Below are 12,322 nucleotides of genomic sequence, written 5' to 3' on the forward strand. Positions count from 1 at the left end.
TTGTTCTTTGATTTAAAAAAAAAAATTCAGGGGCACCTGGTGGCTTGGTCAGTTAAGCGCCTGACTTCGGCCTAGGTCATGATCTCGTGATTCGTGAGTTCGATCCCCACAACTGGTTCGGTACTGACAGCTCGGAGCCTGAAGCCTGCTTCCAGATTCTGTGTCTCACTCTGTCTCTGCCCTTTCCCTGCTCCTGCTCTGTCTCTCTCTGTCTCTCAAAAATAAATAAATGTTAAAAAAAAAAAAATTCAGCAAATGAATAGGAATTTGGTACATAAAATAAATTACGTGATTTGACATCACATAAGTTGCTAAATAAGCTCTTTATCTTTTGGTTTGATTTTTCATAGGGATTTTAGAGTAAAGTCTAAGTATATGACTAAAGGCAAATAGTTTTTTAAAGGTTTTCTCTTTGAGAGATCTATACAGTTATTTTAACCATTCTTGCCTCTACAGAAGAGACGCTCAAACCGCCAAGTTAAGCGAAAAAAATACACAGAGGATCTGGATATAAAGATCACAGATGATGAAGAAGAAGAAGAAGTGGATGTAACTGGTCCAATAAAAACTGAGCCTATCCTCCCTGAACCAGTGCAGGAACCAGATGGCGAGACTTTGCCTTCCATGCAGTTCTTTGTGGTAAGCTGAGAACTTAAGCAATATGAGAGGTTGTCCTGCTCCTCAGAGTCTCTGTTGACTGACTGCATCTTTTGCTACAGGAGAATCCCAGTGAAGAAGATGCAGCCATAGTAGACAAAGTGCTTTCCATGCGGATTGTGAAGAAGGAGGTGAGGCCTTAACCTTTAATGTCAGCTCATAATGCTACATTCACAGACTTTATTTAATGAGCACCTTTGGATGTCAGGATAAATTACTGCAGTGTAATTATGAAATATGGTGGGGGTAAATTAGCTAGAAAATAGGAACTGTTTTCTTGCCTCCTCTTTTGCTTACCTGTTTAAAATGGATGAAGGCTTATTTTTTCCAACTATGAGACCTCTTATATTGAAGTACCAGATTAGTTCTTTAATCCCTCAGTCAGTAATATACTTGGGGCATTGGTATGAAGCTCTACTAGAAGTAGTGGAATTTAAGGGTTATTTCTTTGACAAATAAAGTATTAATAACTATAATGTTTCTCTTCTCAGCTTCCTTCTGGACAATATACTGAAGCAGAAGAATTCTTTGTCAAGTACAAGAACTAGTATGTGATCCGTGCAAAAAGCTTTTCACCCTAATCTCCACAGGGTTGTAAAAAGTTCTCCTGTATAGTCTTTCCTGGGTGGGAATATGTCCCCTTTTTGTAGTCTCCTAGCCTAAATTGTTTTCATTGAGGAAAATGTCTATTCAGAGAGAAATTCAGGAATTGTCATGAATCTTACTATTCCTGGCAGGAAGGTAGGATAAAGGTGATTCCTGATAAAATCTTTTGTGATCCTCTATACCTTAGTCTGACACTAAGACCTTGCTGCTCAGACTATGGTCCATGGACCAAAAGAATTAGCCTCATTTGGGTGCTTGTTAGAAATGTGTACTTTCAAGCCTGCCCCAGACCAGGTATTTGTGTGCAAAATCAAGTTTAAGAAGCACTAACCTAAGAGACTATCTCCCACTTAAACATGTTGTACTCATTGTGCCTGCTTCTGGCTAATCCCCAAACCTAGCCAACCACCTCTCCTTTCTCACACCATGACTGGCTGTTTCCATCCCCTTCAGCTCCTATCTGCACTGTGAATGGGCTACCATCTCCCAACTAGAGAAGGATAAGAGAATCCATCAAAAACTAAAGCGCTTCAAAACCAAAATGGCTCAGATGAGACACTTCTTCCATGAGGTAATAAGGAATAGGTATTACCTATCATTTATTTCATAGAAGCATAAATTACTGGAGTCAGCAGTCTTGACTGATTCTTCAAGGTTTATAGTTGCTTTGTGTACGTGGGTATGAAGTCTTAATTTTGATCATTGAACCTTCCTTACTTTATAGCCCCATGCTTTGTTTACCAGGTCTAAATACAGTCTTTGTAAGTTACTAGAATATTTTAATTTTGACTTGTTCAGTATCCATGGAGTATTTTCAAGATGGGCGATAAACTGACCTACAGTCTATTTGAGGCACTCCTAATGTCAGTCTGTGGCAGCCAATGGTATCTGTAGGCATAAGCAAACATGTCGTTAAGAGAGAACACTTATTTTCTATAATTTCTAATCCAGTATATCAAGAAATCGTGATAAAGGAGCTCTAATTTCCCATAGCCATTCTTACTACTGGTTAAACACTGGAGCATTCATAAGGGTCTCTTGAGCCATATTTTAACTCTCCACTTTCCTTTGAAAGCTTTGTGTACACATCCCATTGCCAAACTGCAATTTTTCATCTTTATTATACATAGGGTACTAAGTGCCTTGAGAAGACCAATTCCTTTTCAAAGCTTCTTAGAGCTAAAGGGGAAAGGATCCAGTAGGAAAGGTTGAGGGAAGGAATAATGCAGAGTTTCAGCAGAAAAAGTTCTGCCTGAATACATCTGATAAAGCTAATTTTATACTACCAGGTTTGCCAGTAAAAGAGTTATTTCTCACATCACCTAGAGACGGCAAGTAGGACCATTTAGGTTTTATAATTTCTTTTTATATGAAAATAATTGGGTTGTGTTTTTTGTCTTTTTCTTTTTTTATGTTTATTTTTTTATTTTGAGAGTGAGAGGGAGCAGGGGAGGGGCAGAGAGAGTGACAGAGAATCCTATGCAAGCTCCGCACCGTCATTGCAAAGCCTGATGCAGGGCTCAAACTCACAAACCTTGAGATCATGACCTGATCCAAAATCAAGAGTCAGACACTTAACTAACTTAGCCACCCAGGTGTTCCTTCATCTTTGTTCTTTTAATGCCTAATTTGTGAAATGTACAATGAAATTGCAATGCCATTCCAGCTGGTATTAATGTACAATTTGTGATTGTTGAACCAACTCTATGAACTCATATGCCAATTAAATCTCCATATGTAGGTAGGCTATTTAACCAAATCAGTCATTCATTTATTCGTCATTTATTATGTGCCAGTCTCTATGGAGAACAAACCAGACATGGTTTGTGTTCTCATCCACCTCACTGTCTAATTAGGAGAGACAGAGAGTAAAAATTCAAATCATGATAAGTGCCAAAAAAGAGCACAAGGAGACGTAACGGGTGGGAAAACGCCTACTTTGGATAATTAGGGAAGACTTCTCTGAGAATTCAGTTGTGAATAGGAGCAAGGACATGAACCCATGTAAATAGTATTGCTGGCATGGGAAATAGCATATGTGAAAGCCCTGAGACAAGCTGAGGAACTAAAAGAACAGTGGAGTTGATGAACAAAAGAGAATGGCCCAAAATGAAATCAGAAATTTAGGCAAGCAGGTGCTTACAGATCTTCTAAGCAGTTTGGTTTTAGTTTTGTTTACAAATGAAAATGATTAAATCATTTAAAGCAGGTCAAAGACATAATGCAATGTTCACTTTTATTTGATTTTGAGAGAGAACACAAGCAGGGAAGGGACAGAGAGAGAGAGAGGGAAACACAGAATCCAAAGCAGGCTCCAAGCTCTGAGCTGTCAGCATAGAGCTTGATACGGGGCTTGAACTCACGAACCAGGAGATCGTGACCTGAGCCGAAGTCGGACGCTTAACCGACTGAGCCACCCAGCTGCCCCCCAGTGTTCACTTTTACACAATCACTTACAACTTTGGAGAATGGATTGAAGAGAGTACAGTAAACAGTATGGAAGCAGTTGAAGTTCTCTAGATAGGAAGTATCACAGCTTGGAATAGTGTGGTTTCACATGGAGAGAATGGATAGATTAGAATTGACAGGGCTTGGTGTGATGGCAGGTTTGTGGTGTGAGCAAATGGGTTGAGGTGGGATCATTTATTGAATTATGGAAGATTTTAGAAGCAGCCAATTTGGGAGAAATCAATTAGTTTAGATTATGTTAACCTTAAAATTCCTTAACACATCTATAGTTAAGCAGAAAGATATTCAGATCTGAATTTTTTTAGGCTGCAATTAAAATTTTGAGTTTATCAGCATATGAATAGTTATTAAAACCTTAATGATGATTAAAGTTCCCTCAGGGCAGGGAGGATTTCTGTACATAGTTCTGTATTTTCTTATAGAAAGTTCCTTCTCTAATAGAATGGGTGTGAGCTCAGAACCAATGCTTAAAGAATTCCCCAAAATTTACTTATTTGTTTTAAAAAAATTTTTTTTAATGTTTATTATTTTTGAGAGAGAGAGACAGAGAGCAAGCAGGGAAGGGGCAGAGAGAGAGGGAGACACAGAATTGGAAGCATACTCCAAGCTGTGAGCTGTCTACACAGAGTCTGATGTGGGGTTTGAACTCAGACCATGGGATCATGACCTGAGCTGTAGTCAGTCGCCCAACTGACTGAGCCACCCAGGTGCCCCTTATTTGTTTGTTTTTAGAGAATTCTCCCAAATTTCAAGGTCTGGGTGAAGGAGAAGGAATTGTATGCCAGAGTTACAGGAGAAAGATTAGGAAAAGATATGTCACAAGAAGCACTGGCCACAAGTGTCTGAAGAAAGAAGAGTTTTTGCCTTAAAGTTTCTTTGAGATCTTTGGAGCCGTGGGTTATATATTTTCATATACCATCCAGAGTCGGATGCCAGTGACTTAGAAGAAAAAGAACCAAAGTGATTGAAAATTGGCCAAAACAAAAACCAGAACCAAAATAAAGGGCGGGTGGGGGGGTGCTACTGATGAGACTATGGTGTCTCAGCAAATCCCAGGGAAGGGAGTGCTTAATGGAGAGAATTAGGAATTGTGGAATGCTTTTCAGAGGTAAAGCGAACTGGAGACAAAACTATTTCATTATATTTGGCAATTTGGAGATCATTAATGACCTTGACAAAAGTAAGTAGTTTAGTTGTGTGAGGAAAGTGGATGGAAGAGTGGAATGGATGGGCAGGGAAGATGATGACATGGAGATACCTTGTGTTTAAACCAGTTGGGAAAATTTGGCTATGAAGCAGAACAGAAAAATCATTACAGGCAGATGAAGAGTAAGGAGGTCTTTTTAAGATGTGCCTTAATAGAGAATATCCATGTGTTTGTGGGAATGATCCAGTAGAGAGGGATTAAGAAGGTGAGAAGGGATGGAATCCAGACCACATATGGAGAGAATGGCCACTCTTAGGAGACTTGCTCTGGTAATAGGTGAGAGGATAGGTGCAGGCTCAGGTAAGTTTTTAGAATTTGATACTGTGAAATTTGGGATCTCCCTTCTGAAGACTTCTTTAAAAAAAAAAAAGGTTTTTTTTGAAATAGGATCATCAAAGTAAAGGTGGGGTGGAAGGTTGGGTTTATTGGACAATGATCTTTTGGTCTTAACTATTTGTTTGATAACTCCTTTAGGATGAAGAGCCCTTCAATCCTGACTATGTAGAGGTGGATAGGATATTGGATGAGTCTCACAGCATTGACAAAGACAATGGGGAGGTAAGTTGGGGCATGGAAGAACATGAAAGGTCTTAGATTTCTGCTGGTCTGCTTGCCCATCTTTTATTTTTCAGATATGGCTAAAAAAATCCCTGGGACAAAGAAGTATTTTTGAGTTTTTCTGAGGGCTCTTTAGAATGAAATTGGGAAGATTAAGGGAGTAGGGAGAGAGGCTAAAAGGAAAGCTTTCCATAAAATCAAACATTTGAGAGCTATATTTATAAGTACCAAGAGCTGTATGAACAAGTACTCATTCACCTTGATCTCATTTTCTCTCAGATTTTATATGGGAGACCCCTGACATTCAGTTGAGGGTGAGAGAAGGGGAGAGCAGTAGAGATAATTCACAAATCTTCGTAGTTATGAATGTAAAAATACCTGTACAGACTCTTAGCTTTCTTCATGTTGTTGAGAATTACTAAGTTTTTAAAAATTTTTTAATGTTTTTATTTATTTTTGAAGGAGAGCAAGAGTATGAGCAGGGGAAGAGCAGAGAGAGAGAGAGGGAGACACAGAATTCAAAGCAGGCTCCAGGCTCTGAGCTGTCAGCACAGAGCCCAATGCAGGACTCAAACTCACAAAATGTGAGATCATGACCTGAGCAGAAGTCAGACGCTTAACCAGCTTAGCCACCCAGTTGCCCCAGAGAATTACTGATTTTTTAAAACATTTATTTATTTATTTTGAGTGGGTGTGTGTGAGCAGGGGAAGGGCAGAAAGAAAGGGAGAGGGAGAGAATCCCAAGCAGGCTCCATTCTGGGAGCGCAGAGCCCCACACAGGGCTCTTTGTCCCATGAGCCAGCTGCAAGGGCTCAACATGGGGCTCAATATTACAAAACCGCGAGATCATGACCTGAGCCCAAATCAAGAGTCAGACACTTAACGGAGTCACCCAGACACCCCAGAGAATTACTTATTTGGTGAACTTACCATCAATTAATGCGTTTTGATTTATCATTAAAACTGATTTGAATCTGTACTGTTTTTTTAATGTTTACTTTTGAGAGAGAGAGAGCCGCAGGGGAGAGGCAGAGAGAGAGGGGAACAGAGGATCTGAAGCAGGCTCCACACTGACAGAGAACCCAGTGTGGGGCTCCAGCCTATGAACCATGAGATCATGACCTGAGCCAAAGTTGGACACTCAACCAGGTGCCCCTGAATCTATACTTTTAAACAGAATGTGGGATTCCCTTCCCACAGATTCAGATTCAGTAGGTCTAGGGTGGGACCCAGAGATCTGTATTTTTAAGTTGGTTCTCCAAGGGATTCTCAGGCATAGCTTCATTGGGAATCAGAGCATTAAAGCTCTGTTAGCAGATTTTACACATGCTAAAACACTTGCTAATACAGATTCATAAATTACTTTTTTCATTTTCCAAGGAAGAATTGTAAAGATCTAAGCCACCAGTGAATTGAACATCCTCTCTTAATTTTTTTGAAACTTACTTAGACTGTGAACAACCATTCCCTTAGAACTTAGTGCTTTCTTTGCACTTTAAGTAGCAGTTGTTGGTTTGCTTTGTACGGCCATATTTCATAAAGTTTTTATCACGTCTGACAGTTACTGCTTACCCAGTGATGAGTACAGAACCACAGAACCTTGTTAAAATGCCAGTGCCAGGTGGTGAGCTGGGCCCACTCACAAGTTAAGTGACATGTTTCCATACACCACCCTTACAGGACCTAAAAATTAAAGTCTTCCCTCTGTAAAATTCCAAGTTTATTGTATAAGCCTTTAGAGTCACTCAAAACCTTAGACGTCCAAGACCTATTACAGTTCACTATGTCTTCATATCCTAATAGGCATCCTCAGATAACATAGTCTGCTTTTGGGGGTAGGAGTGGGAGTTACTGTTTGTTGTTCATTTGTGGGAGGTGAGTGGGAAACCAACCCAACTATTAGAAAGGACAGGTTAGCTGCTATTAAATTCTTCTCATCATTTTCAGGATCTCAGTCTTCTTAGCCTTGAAAATCTTGTGCTCTCTATCAACATACTTAACTCTTCCAGAAGTAATTGGTCTTTGGTCCCTTTGGACTGTGTTGGAAATGGCAAGACAGAAGAAAATGTTTTAGTTCCCTGGTAAAACTTTTGCTGCCAGTATTGGATATCATCCTATATACCCATTTCCCTCCATCCCCAAAATAAGTTTACTTTGTCATCCTCTGTACATTACCTAATAGTGGAAATAAGTATTATAAATAATAAAGTATTTGGAACAGTAAATTATGATGCTGGAAATGTGTGACCTGGACAAATGGCTTTATGTAGGTGACCTGAGTCACTATAATAAAGAAAAGGAGCAACTAAATTAATTCTGGGGATCCCATGATCTGTGACTCTGTTGAGGTACTTAGATATAATCTTCAAACTTCTTGCTGTTTTGAGGGGTATTCTGGGAATTGATCATAGAGATTACTGTTGATTACACTAGGCCCAATATAAAGTTTTTTGTTTGTTTTGGTTTTTGTTGAGAGAGAGAGAGGGAGGGAGGGAGGGAATCCCAAGCAAGCTCTCCGCCAACAGTGCAGAACCCGATGTAGGGCTCAAACTCATGTACCAGATCATGACCTGAGCTGAACTTGGATGCTTAACCGACTGAGCCACCCAGGCGTCTCAGCACTAGGCCCAATCTAATTCTTGTTTCATATAAGCCAGAAATGGAAATGCAGTCAGTGCAAAGATCATCTTGAGTAGTGAGAAGAGGAGCCATTTTACCATAGGTCACTGCCCATCCTTTGCAGTAGAACACCTACATAGAGCACAGTACTGTAGGTGGAGCTTCAGCATTTGCCCTTCCTCTTCTCTCTTCTTACCTGTCCTCAGTGATAGCTCTTCCAGTTCTCTCCTAGCTCACAAGGGAATCTCTTTACCACCATATGACTACTCTTTGACGTAGCGTCTGCACTCAGAGCTACAGAAGCTCCGAAGCCCAGTGATTTCAGCCCTGCTTTTCTCTTACGGGTTTAATATGTTCCTTGCTTAGAAAAGTAGCTTGGCTTCCACTCTTCCACTGTATTAAATTTAGTCCCAGGACACTAGTATGGAGCCAGAGGTCTATCTTTTAATTTCAACCTAAGTCAACATAATACAGGGGAGGAAAAAAAAAAAAAAAAATATATATATATGTATATGTATATATTTGGCATTTGCTTGGTTGATGAGCATAATGTTTCAGTGCTTAGTGTTCTAGAAACTACTGGCAGAACTTTGCCTTTTAGAATAGATTCTGATAAATTGCTGCAAAAATCATCAAAGCCATGAATAGTACATGCATCTTTTTTTTTTCTAGTACTTTTTAGTATTAACACCTTGTGATCTGACTCGATAGTCAAATTCTTATCCTTTGATCACAGGAGAGAACACAGAATCAGTTCATTAAGCCGTTAGCTTCTTCTCTCCTAGCCTGTAATTTACTACCTGGTGAAATGGTGCTCTCTGCCCTACGAGGATAGTACGTGGGAGCTGAAAGAGGATGTTGATGAGGGCAAGATTCGAGAATTTAAACGGATCCAATCAAGGCACCCAGAACTCAAAAGAGTGGTAAGTATATTTGCATTTAGAGTGTAAAGCCCACATAGGTAATGATGTAATTTTTTATTTATAGAAGTTTATGTTGTTGTTTAGCTTTTTATCATGGACACTTTCAAACATACAAAAGAAAGAAATGTTACAATGTACATTGTGAAGAAATGTTACAATGTACCCATCACCCAAATTTTAACAATTAATGATAGCTGATTTTTCATGTATTTCTCCATCTACTCATTTTCCTGTTTCCCAATTTATTTTAAAGAAAATCCCAGATTCTTTTATTTCATCCATAAATATTTTGGTGTTTATGTCTAAAGGATAAATAATACCATTTTTACACCTAAGAAAATTGAACCATTTCTCAATATCATCAAATAACCAATCGTTATATGAATTTCCCTGATTGTCTTCTAATGTTAAATTGTTTGAATTGGATTCAGAATAAAGGTCTATATATTCCTGTCAGTTAATGTGTCTCAGATCTCTCTTAATTATAGTTCCTCCTGTCTCTCCTTTCCCATCTTTGCAGTTTCTCTTGAAGAAATCAGGTGGTTTGTTCTCTAGGGTTTCCATGGTCTGAAGTTTGCCAGTTGCATTTCCCTCGGTACCTTCTAACATGTTCTCTGGCCCTTATATTTTACATAAATGGTTAGATACAGACCAGTGCTGTCCACTGGAACTTTTTAGCGCTGTGCTAACATAGTAACCACTAGCTACATTGCAAACTTTCAGTAGTCACAGGTGGCTAGTGGCAGGTATAAAATATTATCATTGTAGACAGTTCCATTACAAACTACTATTCTAGAGGCTTGATCAGGTGGGGAAGGGAGATGACCAGATCTACTTAATAGATGGTTCTATCAGGTTGTCTTTTGTGATAGTATTAGCCATTTATGATCATTGCCTTGGTCTGTTTTTTTTTTTTTTTTTAATGTTTATTTTTTTTGAGAGATGGAGTGTGAGTGGGGGAGGGGCAGAGAGAGGGAGACACAAAATCTGAAGCAGGCTCCAGAGTCTGAGCTGTCAGCACAGAGCCTGAAGTGGGGCTCAAACTCACAAGCCACGTGATCATGACCTGAGCTGAATTCGGACACTTAAACCGATTGAGCCACCCAAGCGCCCCTGCCTCGGACTGTTCTTTAAGGATTTCAGAATGATGATACTTTAATTGTATCACATCTTCATTTATTAGCCAGAATTTTCTATAAAATACGACTCACCTACTGTTTGGTTACTCTGAGGTACAGATTGTATAAGAAAGGAGGATAAATGCTTTGTTTTCTTTATTTTCCAGTTTTCAAAATAACAAGGTAGTTCTCTAGCATCCTTCAGAAGTGATCAATGGATTTTTTTCTCTTTACGTTTTCCTTTTTTTTTTTAGTTTTTTAAACTTACGTTATGAACTCATGAATTTGAATATATTTAAGATGCTTTTAATTCACGTTTTTTAATTGATTTTAGGTACTAGAACTGCCTGGGACATTTGCCTAGTTTTGTTAATATCTTCACCCCACTAATTGAAATTTTCTCTTTTGTAGAATCGTCCACAGGCAAGTGCCTGGAAGAAGTTAGAGCTGTCACATGAGTATAAAAACAGAAACCAGTTACGGGAATATCAATTGGAAGGGGTCAACTGGCTGCTCTTTAATTGGTATAACAGGTATAGAAAAGAGTGGGCCCATGAAATGTAGGCTTGGTCTGGGAGGATTTTTATTCATTTTCTGTTGAAACAGTTTCTTTTTACTCTTTTGTTATGTACTTTTAAAAAGATGGTATCTTTTAACATGCTTTTCTTTTTCCATGGTGAATCTTCAGGCAAAACTGCATCCTGGCTGATGAGATGGGATTGGGCAAAACTATCCAGTCCATTGCCTTTTTGCAGGAGGTATATAATGTGGGCATTCACGGACCCTTCCTGGTCATTGCCCCACTGTCCACAATTACTAACTGGGAGCGAGAATTCAATACATGGACAGAAATGAACACTATTGTATACCATGGCAGTCTGGCTAGCCGTCAGATGATTCAGCAATATGAAATGTACTGCAAAGATTCACGGGTGAGTTGCATATCATGGGAATGTAATGGTTTGGAGAGAGTAGGCCAAGGTAGCTGGTATTTTAGAGGCTTTTCTATGAATAAAAGACTTTTAATGAGGTTTTCTTAGGTGATTTATGGCATTTTGTCTAGATTACATGAGGAATTTTTTTCACCTTTGCTCTTTTTATCCAGTGAACATTTTGATCCAGTGGGAGTTCTGGCTTCATTTATGAATACTTAGATTTTAAATAGAATTTTACCAGTATTGATAACTTTTATTTAGGAGAGAATGGAGGTGGTGAACTTAGGCCATTTCCTTTCTTTTTCTTAAGTCTACTAAAATTTTCATCAAGATCAATTCCTGTTTCTATATAAATTTTAAAATAAAAATTTGAGCTATTCATCCTTTCTTAGTCGTATTTTGCTGCTATTTTGTTAAACTGATTCTCCTGTCCATTTTTAGACAGTAACAGATATTACCTATTTCACTTTCAGTTTTGTCTTGTATGTTTCAACTGTGCCTGACCTTTGTGGATTTCAGTGTTAACTATCAAAAGATCTAGGTTTTGAGATACATGAGCTAGGCATACAGCAGAGTCAAAAATGTCCAGCTTCATTCAGTGAGGTCTGTCATTTTCTCATGAAACTGAATGTGTTGAAGAGACATTGTATCTTACATTCAGTGATTTGGCATTATTTATCATGAAGATAAACAGCAGCAGAGGTGGGTGGTGGTGCAGTTTGTATTTCCTGTTGAGCCTGCCTGAATATAGAAAAGAGAATGTGTAATTCAGAAGAGGTCCCTGTTTAGGTTCATGGTAGGCCTTTTCTTAACTTTATTGCCTTCGTGCTTAGGGGCGCCTCATCCCAGGTGCATACAAGTTTGATGCCCTGATCACCACTTTCGAGATGATTTTGTCAGACTGTCCTGAGCTTCGTGAGATTGAATGGCGTTGTGTCATCATTGATGAGGCCCATCGGCTAAAGAACCGTAACTGCAAGCTGCTTGATAGCCTCAAGCACATGGACTTGGTGAGTTCTTCACATTGACTCATGGGCAAAAACACCTGAAATTAAAATAACCCTAATTCTCTGTGGAATTAATATAACTTTAATTACCAGAGAAGAAAAAAGAATCCCAATCCTGGTATTGGGTGGTGGGTATGACCTATGGGAGTGGACACCTGAAAGTCTTGTAAGAGTCCTGTATATTTTAGAATTGGAAGGTAATTGTATGTTAGTGGTTTTTAAC

At 38.9% G+C, this 12,322-nt stretch overlaps 1 protein-coding gene across 7 annotated transcripts in view; it reads left to right on the plus strand.

Moving 5' to 3' along the window:
* CHD8 (chromodomain helicase DNA binding protein 8) overlaps positions 1 to 12,322 on the plus strand; it is a 62,046-nt gene that overhangs the window by 31,920 nt on the left and 17,804 nt on the right. For all 7 annotated transcript variants that reach the window (XM_086710183.1, XM_086710187.1, XM_025920053.2 and 4 more), the window contains exons 6-14: positions 457 to 639; positions 720 to 788; positions 1,149 to 1,204; positions 1,717 to 1,834; positions 5,414 to 5,497; positions 8,902 to 9,039; positions 10,569 to 10,690; positions 10,846 to 11,089; positions 11,926 to 12,102. In XM_086710183.1, the coding sequence (XP_086566309.1) occupies positions 457 to 639; positions 720 to 788; positions 1,149 to 1,204; positions 1,717 to 1,834; positions 5,414 to 5,497; positions 8,902 to 9,039; positions 10,569 to 10,690; positions 10,846 to 11,089; positions 11,926 to 12,102 (1,191 nt within the window). The remainder of the gene's footprint in view (positions 1 to 456; positions 640 to 719; positions 789 to 1,148; positions 1,205 to 1,716; positions 1,835 to 5,413; positions 5,498 to 8,901; positions 9,040 to 10,568; positions 10,691 to 10,845; positions 11,090 to 11,925; positions 12,103 to 12,322) is intronic.

This window comes from Puma concolor, chromosome B3, assembly GCF_028749965.1.
Source record: "Puma concolor isolate L17-30 chromosome B3, mPumCon1.1.hap2, whole genome shotgun sequence".
Taxonomy (NCBI): domain Eukaryota; kingdom Metazoa; phylum Chordata; class Mammalia; order Carnivora; family Felidae; genus Puma; species Puma concolor.